General features: G+C 32.7%; 1 protein-coding gene across 1 annotated transcript in view; it reads right to left on the bottom strand.

Moving 5' to 3' along the window:
• Window positions 1–10,203: 10,203 nt before the first annotated feature.
• LOC143249427 (sperm-associated antigen 7 homolog) overlaps window positions 10,204–17,587 on the bottom strand; it is a 44,199-nt gene continuing 36,815 nt past the window's right edge. Inside the window, exon 7 of the mRNA XM_076499262.1 lies at window positions 10,204–13,974. Coding sequence (XP_076355377.1) covers window positions 13,847–13,974 — 128 coding nt within the window. The 3' untranslated portion in view covers window positions 10,204–13,846. The remainder of the gene's footprint in view (window positions 13,975–17,587) is intronic.

Raw genomic sequence — 17,587 nt, 5'->3', positions numbered from 1 at the left:
GTTCTACATTTATTCAGAGCGCAAACTTTAAATAAAACATAATTTGTTAATTATTTGTGTTGTAGAAGTCGGTTTAAAAACGTTTATATAACAATCATGGTAGTACGTACTTGTATTTACAAACAACAAGACAGAGCCACATCTTACGGTCCTGCAGCCTGACTTGGTGATAAAAAAAGTAAAATTATTCTACAAAAGTCTATCTTAGTAGTTTTGCTTCGCTACAGTATAAGCATTGGAATTTATAGTTTATATATTTTTTTCTATTTAATACTGCATCTGTTATGCAATTTGTATTACAATACCTCAATGTAGAGTCCTCGTATAATTATTCACGATCATATTCTCAAATAATTATGACGTGTTTCGTGAGTATGCATGCATATAACAATGTGTTATGTGGTTTCACAGTTAGCGCTAGTTGGCTATTCGCTACTTTCGTGTTGACGGCTACATAATTACCTTGACTTGTATTTTGTGCGAGCTTTAATCTGGCAGAAGGCCCGTTATGGCCAAGTGATTAAAGCATTCGACCCGAAATCAGAAGGTCGCGTATTCGAATCCCCGTCACACCAAACATGTTCGCTATTTCAGCCGTGGGGACGTTATAATGTTATAGTCAATCCCACTATTCGTTAGTAAAAGAGTAGCCCAAGAGCTGGCGTTGGGTGGTGATGACTAGCTGCCGTCCCTCTAGTCTTACACTGCTAAATTAGGGACGGCTAGCGCAGATAGCCCTCGTGTAGCTTTGCTCAAAATTCAAGAGCAAACAAATAATCTGGAAGCATATCACGGCAGAAACGAGAGAATCAGCGAGTTTTTTGTCAGAATAGAGGATTCTAATAAAAGCTAGAATGTTTCTAGTCAGCCCTCGATGTACGAAATAGATATGCTTTGGAAAAGTTGTCAAAACAGGGAAGCCCGTTTTCTAATAGACTCCCATTACTTCATTAATTAGAAAAGCGTTCCTGAAGAAATAATTTCGCTTCAACATATAATAAGAACAGACTTAGAATGTAGGAAACCCGTTTTAAACACATTTTTGATCAAACGATTTAATCAACTATTAATGATACAATAAGTGTTAATAAAGTTATTTTTTTTTTATTTAAATGCATAGTTCTCATAACTCGGCTCGGCATGGCCAAGCGTCTTAAGGCGTGCGACTCGTAATCTGAGGGTCGCGGGTTCGCATCCCCATCGCGCCAAACATGCTCGCCCTTTCAGCCGTGGAGGCGTTATTATGTGACGGTCAATCCCACTATTCGTTGGTAAAAGAATAGCCCAAGAGTTGGCGGTGGGTGGTGATGACTAGCTGTCTTCCCTCTAGTCTTACACTACTAAATTAGGGACGGCTAGCACAGATAGCCCTCGAGTAGCTTTGCGCGAAATTCCAAAAAAAAAATCAAATCTCATAACTCAGTTCAACAGCGGTAGCGCCTAGTGGTGCTAATTAGATTTACAGTTTATATACACATCCTTCGTACATATTTTCCAGACAGACACACTTATATTGGTGAGATGTTCATAAATACATGTTATTTTGAACAAAAAGAAACACGTTTTTATATTCATAATTGTTAAATATTTCATTTTCAAATCATATATTTGTGATAACAGTAACTGAGTACAACAGAAAACGCAAATTCAAAAGAATGTTACAATCGCTCGTAGAAAGAACAACAGCAAAATAGACCAATAACATTATTGACTAGTTACAAACAGCAACCATGTAGACGTGGTAATAAAATAAAACCTAATCACGTGAATGTGCGTTTTCTTATAGCAAAACCACATCGAGTTATCTGCTGATTCATGGAGAGAATCGAAGCGTTGATTTCAGCGTTGTAAATCCTAAGACTTACCGCTGTCTCACCGGAAAACTGCATGAAGGGACCACAGCAATAAAATTTTATTGTCAAAAAACCTTTCACAATTTTTGACAATGAAATTTGAAAGAAAACAACCTTTACACTGCACACAATTATGAGATAACTCTGTTTTTAAACGACATTTTGCCTTTGCGGCCATTTAAGAACTAGAAGTTAAAACTTTTTGATATTTGTATATTCGTTAAATTATGAAACTATTTCTGATATTCTGTTTCTCGAGTCTGCCGTAACGAGCTTCTAACAATGTGTAGATTGGTTTGGTTTGTTGTGAATTTCGCGCAACGCTACACGAGAACTATCTGCGCTAGCCGTCCCTAATTTTGCAGTGTAAAACTAGAGGGAAGGCAGCTAGTCATCACCACCCACCACTAACTCTTGGATTACTCTTATCCCAATGAATAGTGGCATTTATCGTAACATTATAATGCCCTCTCACGGTTGAAAGGGCGAGCACGTTTGGTGTGACAGGGATTCGAACCTACGACTCGAGTGCCTTAACCATTTGGACATATGTAGAATGCTAGATGTACTTGCGCAGGGTCCCCGAAAGTGATCTGTTTAAATGGTAAATAGAAACAAAATTAAGAGTAATAAATGTTTTTATTTCTTGTTTTTGAAGTGCATATGTCATACTGTGTTTTAGTCTACAGAGTGCATAATTCTTTTTCTGATTCGTGGTATGCGCACATTTTACTGATGTCACGACATTACAAAGTGCAATGTTAGGCATTCCTTATATGACGTCATTATAGTGTCTATTGACTGAGTGACAGACAACACACTACTGTATAGTGATGCTAGAGACTGAAAAAGGTGATCCCCGTTGGGGAATTTGTTTTTTGGATTAAAGTTAAGCACAAAGCTACACAATGGGACATCTGTACTTTACTTACCACGAGTATCGAAACTAGGTTTCTAGCATTGTAAGTTCGCAGACATTTTGTTGTGCCACTGGGGTATTTATTATTATTTCTCTATTCTCCTAATATTACATTATATTTTTTTAAATGTAAGATTGTGTGGTGCGCTAGAGTACCCAAGTGTTAAAGAAGTAATTAATTTATCATAAATTACAGCTTTTACAGTAAAAAAAACTATTTGTTTTAGAACACGTACGACGTTTCGATCACTGGTGTGATTATTTTAAAGTACACAATTTTTAACAATAAAGAAGGTTTTAGTATTTAAATCAACAATATAACAAAGTATTTAAATTTAGAATTAACAGTGATTACTTATGCATCTGCACGCAGGTACACAGTGGAATTCAAGATGGTCGGCCAAACTCCCTATTATTGTGATGTAAAAATATTATGTTTATATTCTTAAGAGCAGATGCTTATAGTATTTAACGTTTCCGATGTGATGTGGATTTAATGTTAACAGCCATGCAATTGTTTAAGGTATATTTAACGCAAAACTGTTTCCCGACTTAATGTCATGGCACATATTGTGTTGCAGATTTTCTGGAAGATCATGTCCCCATTCCTCCGTAACTTTAGTATAGTTTTCATGATTGTGCTTCACACTGTATGTGTTGGCTTTAGATTTCATAAGTTAGAACCCTTCTTTTAAACATTTAGTTTAAGGGTCTGAGGTGCCTATCATTTCATGTGAATTTACAGATTATGTATTTATGGTTTAATAGAAAAACCGTAACCAAAAAGTGAATAAAAATATATATGAAATATGTTATGTGAGATATCCATACATTTAGAAATGTCTGATGAAATAACGATTGAAGAGATATAGAGATGCGCTTGGGTATTTGTTAAATTGTGGGATTGTCCGAGTTTATTAATAAAGCTTCTCTGACTCTTCTGTTAATAACAGACACGTGTTTCAGTACTGTTTTTTTTCAGAAAAAAAAACTGTTTGTTTTTCAGAAAAAAAAACTGTTTGTTTTTGTTCATGAGTTCGTTGACTTGGGATTTTGGTGTTCTTTTAACCTGATCTAAGAAGTTGGACAATTTTTTACACTTTATTTTACAAATGTTTTCTGGTAGGGTGGATTTGTTATGTAATTTTCTTAACTTGTGTTTACTTTTCATTCCAGGATTAAAAAATGAATCTAGATGGCGAGTGAAGGTTTTATTTATCTACTAGTCTTTTCGAAATTTCTTATAAAGTTATGTTAATATTTTTAATACGTGGGAAAGTGTAAGTGGTTAGGTTCTCTTTGTTTTGTGGAGTGATTTTCGAGTTTGTGCGTTTGTTAAGTGTCTTTTGTTTGTGATATTTTAAATTCTTATTTGCTGTAGTTACTTTAGCAGTAAGTGTACAGTCTTTTATCGATGTTTTCTGTGGTGTATAATGTATGCTAAATTTAGGCTTTTTAAGAGTGCCTATCTCCTGGTGGATTACGTGGTTAGAAAACCATTTTATGTTTGGTTCTGCTTGGTGTGTGTGTTCGTGTGATGTTAACTTTTAAAAATTTATCGTGTACTTTTCTTCATTTTCACTATGAAATGTATGTCTTTATGTAGTTTTTCATGTGGTGAAGAAATTTTGTTTGTCTATCATGACAACTAAAGCTGAAAAAAAAAAACGTAATCTATATATCTAAGCCAAAATATAAACTTATATAAAGAAGTGACTACGGCATGCAGTTCTTTGTAATGCATGAAAATAATGGCCAAAGTACTTCCATACAAAAACGATACCCAGTCATCAAGTTTAAACTTTCTTTCCATGACTGTATAGTAATAATGTTTCTTGTAATTCATGACTACTTCAAACTTTTGCTGAAATACAAAATTATGTACACCGTCTATTGAAGAGTGCACCCAATTTCAAAGATAAGAAGATTTGGATGATGACCACTCAACCTATGTTGGTCAATTGTTATTATAATATATAACAAATATGCATCCCAATCGCTTTGATTAGAGTTCATAATATTAGCAAACAACGCTTGAAAGTATGGCCTGTTCTTTTAATAAAACCAGCACATTGAAGATGATATGATGGAGTATGCATCTTCATTTTTTCCGCCACTCAAAATGACTTTGGAAACAACTGGATAGTGATGCTAGCTTCCTAATCCACACGGATCTCTTCAGTCGCACCTAAGTATTAAATTATTTAGTCACTACATCTATAACAACCTGTACTGATGTGTCAGCCAGAGAAAAAACTTCAACCCATTTAGTGGGGTAACTGATAACAACCTGCATACATCATTCACTTTTTGTGCTTGTTTCACAAAAACGTATATCTATATTCAGGGCAATTCCCTATAGAGGAGAGCTTACAATTTTTGTTGGAATTTACCTTGTACGGTATTTCCTCTGGACAACAAACCAACTTAAGACATTCACATGATATTTCCTGGTGTTTTCCAGTTATTACATTGAGTAAAGTCTTAATAGCTCTGTGGACTATTAGTTATATCACAAGTTTGTTACCATATTTCGGTGGTTCACAACGATGGTATAATACGCCATTCTGCGCTCATAATTGATCACACAAGCGCCAGCTATTGTACACACCAGTTCAATATCTGCAAGCATTTGATGGACATGGACTTCCTTACTACTCGGCAGGTGTTCGTGTATATCTTGATTGATCATTTGTGATGTTCATTTATAGTAAAGTGTCACTACTTGTACAGTTTGTCATCACTGCTGTTTCAGTGACTTTAACTGCTGCACAATGTTCAATACCTGAAGGTTCGGTCCAGCATGGCCAGGTGAGTTAAGGTGTTCGACTCGTAATTTGAGGGTCGCAGGTTCGAATCCCGGTCGCACCAAACATGCTTGCCCTTTCAGCCGTGGGGGCGTTATAATGTGACGGTCAATTCCACTATTCGTTGGTAAAAGAGTAGCCCAAGAGTTGGCGGTGGGTGGTGATGACTAGCTGCCTTCCATCTAGTCTTACACTGCTAAATTAGGGACGGCTAGCGCAGATAGCCCTCGAGTAGCTTTGCGCGAAATTCAAATACAAACAAACAAAACCTGAACATTCACTGAGGAGGAAGAGATCTTGTAAACCTGACACTTCTGGGTATCTAAAATTCAACATACCAAATACCCACAAAGAAGAAGCGAACATTCACTGAATGGACATGATCTCAGAGCTTGATGAGATAATGTATTGACATTTCTTTGCTGCGCCCCGAACAATATTGTTAAATGAAGTTGTACTGTTGCAGTGTTGTTAACCAACATGCGGTTGTCTTTATCTTTCAGATTTTATAAATTCATTAGCTGTTTCAGTGTCGTGTGATCTATTTAAATGGTGAAGTACCTATTAAACTAGCTAGGTGGTTCGCCAGTTCTGAATTGTGAGTAACGTTAGTTCAAAGAAAAATAAATAATAATAAGCGATACAGGCCTATGAATTCAAACCTCATAAAAGTTATTTTGGTTTTAATAACGGATTTTCCATAATTCAGCTATGCAGATTTCAAAAGTAATATATTATATTTTTCTCTCAGATAAGGATTTTTTTACAAATCGGGAAGAAAAACTCTTACTTAGATCAAATTATTATTTCGATTTTGTTTGTTGTTAAGCGCACAGCTACTACTCAATGTGCTATCTGTGCTCTGCTCATTACGGATATCGAAATTCAGATTCTAGTGTTGTAAGTTCGTAGACATACTGCTGTGTCACTGGAAGTGGGGATTTCCGAAATGAACAAAAACTAACAAAAACAAAGAAATTGAAGAAAGTGGAAGAACACTGATGTCAAATGAATATGCACTTTCATTCTTCCTGATTTTTGTGTGAAATCGACGTCTTAGATTTTTATTTCATGTACTGCGTCTGAAGAATCTCATTCCCATGACCAGCAGTAATCAGCCATCATTCTGACGTTTCACTTTCCCTGATACCTCTCTCTCATTTCACCGATGGATTGATGATTTTTTCCCTTGTTCTTCGTTGACAACACTGAATTTTTTATGAAAACAGTCCGAGTCCCAAAAGATATTTACCATTAATATAACAGAATATGTTGGGGTCATTTACACAATCTCTTGTTGCCATAGCGACGAATAACTAATAGTGAAAAGAAAAAATAATGTCAAAGTGTACGCAAAAACGCTATCCAAAAATTGCACTTCGTGCAGCAGTTAACCGTTTATACAATAGCGGTGTGTTTCCAGTGAGTTCTAGAACGATCGATAAGACTCTCACGTCGCAAATGATCAAGAGAAATCTATAGTCATGATTGGCATCATTTTAAGCATAACAAAATGTGATTCGATACAAATGAAAATTATTCACTCATTTAAAATTAGATATGACGTTTTAAGAAAAAATATTAACCTCATGGATAAAAAGGGATATTAATATTGGATTCAGCATACAAGAATTACTACAAAACATAAAAAAAAAACTCAAGACAATAAAACCAATCCTGATTTGTAAATTTTGTTTGTTTGGAATTAAGCACAAAGCTACAAAATGGGCTATCTGTGCTCTGCCCACCACAGATATTGAAATCCCGTTTCAGCAGGGTGAGTCCGCAGACATACCGTTGTGCCACTGGGGGTGATTTGTAAATGACTGATATAAAATTGATAAAAATGATTAGATTGTTCAAAAAATACTGGCAGATTTTTATACCAAAGGTTTAGTCATTTATAGAGATATCACACTTTTATTTCGACTTCATATATACCGCTGAAAAACTAAATCTTTTTTCTTTTAATTGGTGCTTTTATTCTTTTCTAAAACTTTATCTCCAGTATTTCACACCTTTGTTATTAATGATGAAAGAAAAAGGTTGTATAATATTTTCTTACATGAATTCAAACTGCATCGAAAACAGCTCCACATATCAATCAACAAATATGGGGCGAAGGAACCATCTCCGAACGTACAGTTTGTTTGTTTAATTTCGCGGAAAGCTACACGAGGGCTGTCTGCGCCCGAACGTACAGTACAACATTGGTTCCAAAAGTTTCGTAATGGAGATGTGAGTCTTTAAGATAAGGAGGGCAGAGGACGTCCTTTTGCTGTTGTGATTGGCCAACTGAAAACATTAGTGGAAATAAACCAGCGCCAAACTGTTCGAGAAATGGTACAAGAATTGAATGTTGTCATTTCCACAATTTAGGACCATCTCGAGCAAATTGCAAAAACTGGAAAACCTCGAAAAGCGAGTTTCACATGAACTCAATGAAAATCAGAAAAATCGCTGTTTTGAACTGTGCTCTATGATGATTATGTGCAATAGAAATAACCCATTTATTGATTGAATTGTCAACTGTGATGAAAAATGGATCCTTTTCGATAACAGAAAGCGATTTGCACAGTGGCTCAATAGTGAGGAAGCTTAAAAACACTAAAGCCAAAGTTGCACCAACAGAAGATTATGGTCACTGTATAGTGGTTTGCGGTCGGTATTATCCATTACAGCTTGCTCAACCAGGGCCAGAATGTGACTGAGGACGTCTACTGTCAAGAATTGGAACTAATGCATAGAAAGTTGCATGAAAAAATGCCAGCACTGGTCAATCGAAGAAAACCAATCTTGCTTCACGATAATGTTCCACCACACGTTGCTCAAATGACGTTCTGGAAACTCAATGAATTGGGCTATGAAACACTGCTTCATCCTCCTTATTCTTCAGACCTTTTCAAGCATTTGGACAACTTTTCATAGGACAAAAGATTCAACAACAAAGTAGCAGCAGAGAATGGTTTTGAAGAATATTTGAGTTCTGTCATCATGGCATAAATAATCTTGTTTCCTGTTGGCAAAAGTGTGCAGGTTCACTAGGTTCCTATTTTGATTAATAAAGTTGCTTTGGAATTCTTTGTTTCTTATTAAAGTTAAAATTTAAAATCCGCCATTATTTTTCGAATAACCTAATACATATAGACTTCATCTAGTTTACAAATAGCAATTATTGTTCATGGAATTTGACAGTATAAATAATTTCTCAATCATTACTGTGTCTGTCCTAAACTAGCCATTGTGATGAGCCCTGAAATTTCCCCAAGTGTCTTGACAGAACGATGGATTGGGCGAATATTGGGAATCAGTACTTGAACACAAGTACTTTGTATTTTTATGAATACAAATACATAGAGATATATTCATGAGTGCTTTGTCAGATAACATACAATAATGATAAAACAAAAAAACAGTAAGATTTCAATATTTATATTTTATGAAACAAGTTTTGTACAAACTGAAACAAAATTTGAACAAATAATAGCATCACAAAACTTCTTTTTCAAAATGCAGTTAAGAGAGTTTTAAAACAAAAATATATTTTAAAAGGAAACTTACAAATATTATACCTCGTAATTGTTCTTTATGAGCACCAGTCTCGAATGTCTCTTCAGAGTGGTGGCAGCGTTCACGTTTAACAGGGTAGAGGTAAGAGATAAGGTAGGAAAGTTGTTTTTCATGGATTTTCAATAATTTATAAAGTTGGTTTCTTCAGAAATACAAGGGCTATCGAGATAGGTGTTGATCTCTGTGTCCTCTGAAGATGTAATGGCTGGTTTTTTGGAGGTAGCAAAGAAACTAAAGACCTCACTTCTTCTGCGAGGGACAATTTACAGTCCTCTTTTGGTACCATAGTTGTTTCAAGTAATCAATAAACACACTACAATATCATTCCATTTTGCATATTCAAATATTCTACAAATGTGTATGTGGAAGGTCCTAATTAAGTGACTAATCAGTATGAAAGTAGATACAGTATATTTTTTTACCTTTGTATGAAAAATTCACAATTGATAACTTGTATTGAAAGCATTCAAAAACCAACGAAATCTATGTGCTGGATGTTCCGCACGTACATATATTTGCAACTATTTTTATCGTTCAATAAAATACGTATCTATAGTACTGTTGACGCAAATTAACAGGAGATTTTGAAAAGGAGCTAACAATAATTTAGCAATGATTTTATAATGATCATGTGTGTCCAAAACACAAAATATTACAATAATTCTGTTGACGTTTGGTTTAAATTCAGTGCTGTTTTATTATTTTAAATTTCAGACAGAAATGGAAGGTTGTATCATTGTTATATCAAAAACAAAACTAAAAGAAATGTACTTAGTATTAAGAAAGGTCTTCACACAGTGAAAAATACTTTATTTAAAAACAAACTCTGCATCTGTTTTTTTGTTTTCTGATATATAAATTCATTCAGTCACTTCTTAAATTAAACTAAACAAAAGTGATTACAAGTACTGATGAGTTAGTTACTGGTCACCGTTATAAGTATTAACACTTTACTGGAATGAAAATTTGAAAAAGATTTTATTACAGTTATATTCTCGATTTATTTACTTACTTACTATGTGAGAAAAATAAATGATAACAAACAGAGTGAAGGATGACTTATAATGAAAATAATTTTATTTGCTTCTAGAAATACAGAATACTGGGTACAACATATGCAGTATACTGTAGCTGGATATTTAAGGTTAAACAAACAAACCTCTTATTAAGTATATATTTTTTGGTGATTAACTCGTTTCAACGAAATTTGGCGTTTTACTCAACTACTTTGATCCAGCTATAACAGATGTTGTAGCTATTATTTTGCACCACCTAAACAATCGTATCATTTTATTTCCACACACTAAAAAAGTCCAAAAATTTAGAAAATAAACAGCAATGATAAAAACACGTTACATAATAAAAGAAGAATAGATCATTTATCTTGATACAAAATCCAATTAGATATTAAATAAAACTCAAATGCATTTTTTTTTAATTAACCTAAATTTTAAACTGATAAAAAATCAAGTTCTATGTATGCAACCAAATCTCTTAATAAGATCTATGGTTCTTGTTTTTTACTTATGTCATATAAAAACTAACTGAATTATTGACGTTATATCTTTGTCGTTGTCTCTTGCTGATGATGATCGTACCTTTGGACAGCTTTAAAGCTGGACATAAATTGCTCTTGATTGTTTTATATAGTCCAGCCAATGAAATAACATTAAAATGTACCAAATACAAATACCAAAATTGAGAAATATTATTACTAAAGACTGGAATGACATTTAACTTTTTTCTCTCAGGATTATGAGGACTGGTAGTTTAAGGAATCAAAACATACAAGATAAGCTTAGTTTCACAAGTTTTGAATCTTTATGGGCAGATGTTCACAGCTGTACATGTATTTTTGAAAGTCTTAGTTCATAAATTCAACAAGAAGTAAAGAGTAGCCACCAATTCAACTGTGCACTAATTAAGGCTCTTATATTACACAACTTGCCGTTATAGTGTGTTATAGTGTAATGCATTCGTGTACAAAGGGTAAAAGAGAAAGAAAATATTACCATGAGTTTCAAGCATTCATAAGCCACAAAAATTTTAAAACGTTATAAAAAAATTGAGGTAATATATGCAGAAAACTCACTCAAAGCCATTGTACATGATTATATAACACTGTTTATTGCCACATTATTATGGCAATGTTGACGATCCCATGGATTGACAAATTTTCTGATGCACAGGGGATATAAACTGAGCTGAAGTCACTATATTCAACAATGTAATTCATACTTTTGTAGGGAAGCACATTATGCTTATACCTTGTATGAATAGTTTGATGCCATATCTGGAGAAGACTGATCACAAAAATGTTTACTACTTTAAACATCAATGTGCTTACAAAATCTTTGTTAACTTAATACCAATATTACTGATCTTGCATTATCTCTCATCAAAACACATTATAACCTCAAGTTAACTAATATGTATTCATTCATACCCATGAATAATTCATTACCCTTATTCAGTGCTGTTACTAAAGCTCTCTTGTTAAGTCCACAACTTTAAGAAAGATAATCAGTTAATGTTAATTGTATGTATGTGTGTGTGTGTATAAAAATGCGAATTACATTTACAATAAAAAACACAATTAAGAAAATGTGTTACAAGTCTCATCTCAATGATAAGGGGTATTTTCTATACTAATTGTTAAGTTAACTAAAAAAAAAAGAAGCAAGGAACATTTGCATGAAAATCAAACCAGCATTCAACAATCCATTTTTATCTTGTTTTGATGTTAAAACTTTTTAGACTAAATGCTGGGTGAATTAAAAAATTTAAATGGAAATATACTTTAGAAATAAACTTCAACTGATACAAATATTTCACTGTTTTTCATCAACAACAACAAAAAAAACCACTAAAAACTTGTAACATCAATATAGCTATTTTCACATAATATCATCAGAAGAAAAGAACATATACCTATAATTGATTTGGATTCGTGTCATATCAAACACAAGGGAAAGACTAAACATACACTAACTACTATACACCAAACTAGACTGTGGATTTTTTTAACATTAATTGAGGCACAGTACCATGCTTCCATAAGAACATTATAAAAAAAATTTAAATCAATAAATATTGATGAAAAACTCTTTTCAATTTAAATTCAATGCCATTTCAAAATACGATATTTTGAAATGTCAAAATCTGTTTGAAAAGCCCCTGGAAATTCCCTGAGTCTTCACAGACTTTACACTTCAAACCACGAGTGACAGGCATGAGTCATTACATAACATCTTAACAGCTAGACAGAATAACTTAATTACAATTCTAACCCTAACTATAACATACACATAAAAATCTGGAAGCATGATGAAAAGAAATAATAATTACATCAAAACACAGTAAAAAGAGAATACAAACAAAACTAACTGATGAAGACAAACATTATATATAATTGCTACAAGTACTTTAATTTATAATGTACAAGGTCTAACTTTTACAGTAAAATATTAAGACACCTTGTCATGAAAAACCAACCCAAATCTAGGAAAAAAATTACAAAGCAGAAAATCAGTTTGGAAGTGCCAGGCAACACAACCATAATCTAAGAAGACAATCTAAAAAACTACTACTTCTGACTGAAAAAATATACTCATATGTAAAATCTATAAAATGCCTTGCCAAGAATATAAACATACAAATGGGATTGCTTTGCCTGTGGCATTTGTAGATGCTGCTTTCCTTTGGATTCATGACTGAATAAAGCAAATCATATTAATTGGAAGCAAAGAAATGATGCTGAAAGTGGAAAAAGAAAAATAATAAGAGGGACAAGTGCTGTGATAGGTCAAAATTGAATTAGATTAGAATAAAGCAAGGTGTATGATATTGATTCTGGAGAAGATGGGAATGATGAAGCCTTTAAAATTATAACTGCAACATACAGCTGTATCTTTTTTTCATACTTTGTGAATTTCAAATCTTAAAAACGATTATGAACAGTAAAGTCAAGTAGTTTATTTCTACCAATCATCGCCTTCCGAGACATAATATTTTAAACTTTGATGCAATGCCTAGAGGGGCCAGTTTCTCGTAACCAAGAGTCTTGAATAACAGAAAAATAACTTCTGTCTTCATAGCAGCTAAAACAACATACAGAATTAAGGTGGCTTTACAAACACTTTCAGGCAACCCTCATTGTTCTAGGAGTTACATATGTCTGCACCAAAAAATAGTTCAGCTTACATTCAATAATAAAATAAAAGTTTATTTTCACAATAATAAAAGAAACTGAACTTTGAGATAATTTATTGTAATATTGCTTACAAACACAAAAATAAAGTTAGTTACATATTAAATTAGTTGTCTCTTTGTAAAGGATCACTCACTATATTTTCTGAATACTACTCTGTAGTATGTGTTTAAGAATACTTCAGGGTTTTTCAACTAGCTTACAAGTCTTTTTCTGTACATCAATTGATCAATATTAAACTATTTGAGTACACCTGTTTGTGGGTTTTATATCACAAAATAATTTTCTGTAAATCTATTCTGGGTATTGGAACAATCCACAAGATTTACATAAATACATACATGAACCAATGTGTATTACATCATTAATTCATCTATACACTGTTAAATTTCCAACACTAACCAACTTATTAAAAAAAAAATTAAGACAAACACAGGTTCTATCTGGATGGACATTATAAAGATGTGTCACTAACATTTCAAGTTCATTAATTTCCAATTTCAGTTGAAGAGGAGTCAGACTGGCCATTATGTTCAACCTTCTGTTTTTTCCTTGCTTTAAGATCAGCCAAAGTCTGTTCAATTGAACGCTGGTCTCTTTTATTTTCACTTGGCACTGAAGAACAGAAATGAGAAGTAGAATAATTAAGAACATCAGTTACAAGTATCTTTCATTTCATTTGATTTATGTGAAAACAAACTTTCTTAAATAAATGTAGTAAATAAGGACTTTATATTATTATTACAATGTCATTAAGAATTTGTTTAAATACCATATTCAAAAAGCAAAATATATAGTGAACATCACAATAAAACTAACATGGTAGAACCTCAGTTAGCCCTTTTGTAATGGGTTCAGTATAATATACACAAGTTCATCTACAGATATGCTCACATTTAGTATTTGCACAATGTTTAATACAGCATATGACCTTTACAAAATTTGGTAGACCTTTAGTAAAGATTAAAAGTTTTTTGTACACAACAAAATCACTTTTAATGAAATATTTTTACTAAAAATTTGTTTGTGAAAATATTGAGTCTATTTTGTTACTAGTCTGAGTGCAAAGTGATTTCATGTTATGATTAAAAAGAACTATTCTTCTTGCTAAAATTATCAAATATTATTTGTGTAATCTCTAAAACCTCCTAAATACATTTCAAATATTTGTTTTCAGTGAGACTTTATATTTTATTTTCTATACTATGTGGGGTCTGTCACTTGACTAACCATCATAAAAAAAGTTAGGAAATAAATATAAATTATACTTTGTTGTGCTACAATGACTACATATTATAACATGAAAATACAAATGTTTAGTCTCAATAGCTCAAATCTCATAATGCTATAAAGTATGTATTGATCTTCCTGTCATGCTTAGCTGACATTACATAACATACATTGATGTGGTGCAAATGTACTCATGTTAAAATTCCAATAATATGAAACTGACCATTACTTTTTCCTTTTGGGGTTGTGTTTTAGTGGACTAGTATTTTGTAATATAGTCACATTAAATTCTTTTTCTTTACATTTTGATATAGGTTACTACTATTTAGAAATAAATTATTAAACTTTTTTTTCTTAAAATATAGAACAATACCTAAAGAAGTAAAGCAAACAATTATCTCTTCAATTTGCAACCTCTGAAGTCAGTTACTGATAGACATTGGTTGCTAAGCTTTTTAAAGATTTGCACATGGAGTATATCAAATCTTTTTTTAGGTTTTATATATACAGTTGGAAAACCAAAAATTTATACATAACTATACTGATATCACAGAATTACACTATAATTTATTAAGCTTAGCAACAAGATGTATTTAGATTTTAAAAAATATGAAACTTTTAGCAGACTAAAGACACAACCTACATCCTTGAGAACGTGGTAGCATTTTCACAGGTTCAAATGGCTGAGAAAAACCACTCTGAGGGCATTCTAAACTGTTGATTCGTTATTCACATGCCATATGTTAAAGTTAGTGTATATGAGGGACAATTTTAAAAAAATGGAAAGAGGTGAACAGAGCCACCATGTTTTATTCAGTACATAAGCCTCATCTCAGCAAAAAAAGATATGAGGTTCTTATTTTATATTCTAGCTTGTTAATATTGGTAATTTGAGCTCCTAATTTGTGCTATACTATAAACTTAGTATTCTAACATCACAAACATCTATCTATTTTAAACATTGCTACATTCAACATACCACGTGACTCAATGAAATCTATATTTAGGCATGTTATTTTAATATTTATTTTTAAATTAAGAAATAAACTCACACATAATATTAAAGTTTGAATTATAATCTACAATTTGATCCCAAACTTATTGATATAAATTAATAAAATAGAAGTTCAATGAAATTTTGAATGCTAGTTAACAAATGTGATGACATGGGTTTTGTGCCATGACCAGTAGCAAAACGGTTAATGGGCATCACACCATTAAAGACAGACTTTTCCATTCTTCTTTTTTTTCCTTCTTCTATGATTTGCAACTGGAATAAATCTTTCAATAAAAGGCACCTTGATATTCCAGGTTAAGAGCAGCATCTTTATTTTCATTCTCTATGCAAGCACTCGATAAAATTGACAGTCAACCCTTTCACTGTGCACAAATTAAAAGACACATCACAACTGTTTAGAAAGTTGCAAATACTTAAAATCTTTGTTTTCCAAAAAGTAATTTCTTTTATTTATTTTTTGACGTTTTAATAAAAATAACTAAAATGTAAGCATATGGGAATAAAGAATATTTATTTGTTAATGAATAAGTTTGCTGAAAGAGAAATAGGATTTTATAATCATGGCTCATTTTTGATATTAACAGCAATTTGCTGTAGAGGGCCATTTGGACCAACTTAGAAGGATGCCCTTAATGTTAAGGTTCACCTGTAATCTAAACATTTTTTTAATCTGTTGATAAGTTAAATTTCTACCAAAAGATGGCAGAAATGATTAATTTGAGGTTGCTCTCAGCCACCAACACTTGTTTTGTTTCTAGTTAACTACAAATTAGAGAGGGGGCAAGATTAACACTGAGTATAATGCTTTTTAATGAAAAGTGTCCATCTGAGGTCAGCTATTACTAGCAGTTTATTTTTCATCTTAATGTATCCAATAAGAAATACTTGTTTTTACCCTGTTGTTTAATGTAAAATATTTTCATCATACAAGTGTGAGTAATTTTTACAATAGAGTATTGATCAAGAAAGTAGTTCTTCTCACCCCAGCTACCAATTGTTTTAAGTTATTCACTTGTGGTGTCAAATGTAATTTCTCAAGGGAAGCATTTCAGTCAAGTTGAACATACTATGTACAAGTACATAGTAATTTTTTTCCACTGGTGGGCAATGTGGTATCTTGAAGATGGAACTTATCTTACTCTGCAATGGGAATGATTAACAGTAGTATAAGTAATACATGGGCTCTGAAATCAATGGCATTATTTTTTTGTGTATGTAATGCTATATTTACTCAGTCTGTGACAGTTCTTCAACAGGTACATCAATACTGCAGATCTACAATAAAGTGTCTTCTACAGTGCACAAATAAGTACTTATTAAACTTTGATTATGTTTTGCTTTGTGAATAAAAATACCCACACTTTGTTTCATATATTGTCCATTCTCAGAGATTCTTTGAAAACAAAATTCACGTTTATTCCACGAAACAGTTTTTGTCAAACCTCTTATTATGAGGATCCTATCCTCCTTCTCTTAAATCTGAGAATACTGCAGAGTAGGAGAGAAGAAAAGTTGGGATTGTGACCACAGGATTTCCTTTTGTAGGGTTTTATTTTTTTCTCCTGACAAATGTAATTCATAGGCTATTACGTTTAGAAAGGATTCATTCCTGAGGAAATGACATTTTCAATGAGCTGGAATACTTGTAACCAGAGGATGAGTTATTCATCCAAAAAGGTTGTCTGAGAAAGTATTTTGGTCTAGGAAAAGAACTTGCCAAATACCACATTTTTGCTGTGGAGGCAAATTTCTTTATTCTTGCAACTACAGTCTGAGGAAGAACCACAAAGAGGATTTATCTCAGTTTGCAAAGACAGGAACAACTGAGGGTTATAATGTGGTCTGCTAAGTCTGAGGCTAAATTAGGTGGTTCTTTAGGATTCCCAAGCTTTTCTTACTGGAATATTCCAACCTACAGTCAAGGCCAACTGATACTAGCTTATACAGACTGGAGGTGCTGCTGGAAGCAATGTCCATCAC

The sequence above is a fragment of the Tachypleus tridentatus genome, chromosome 4 (assembly GCF_004210375.1).
Source record: "Tachypleus tridentatus isolate NWPU-2018 chromosome 4, ASM421037v1, whole genome shotgun sequence".
In the NCBI taxonomy this organism is placed as follows: Eukaryota; Metazoa; Arthropoda; class Merostomata; order Xiphosura; family Limulidae; genus Tachypleus; species Tachypleus tridentatus.
The sequence above is the reverse complement of the archived record's forward strand: the minus strand, read 5'-3'. Positions and strand labels throughout refer to the sequence as shown.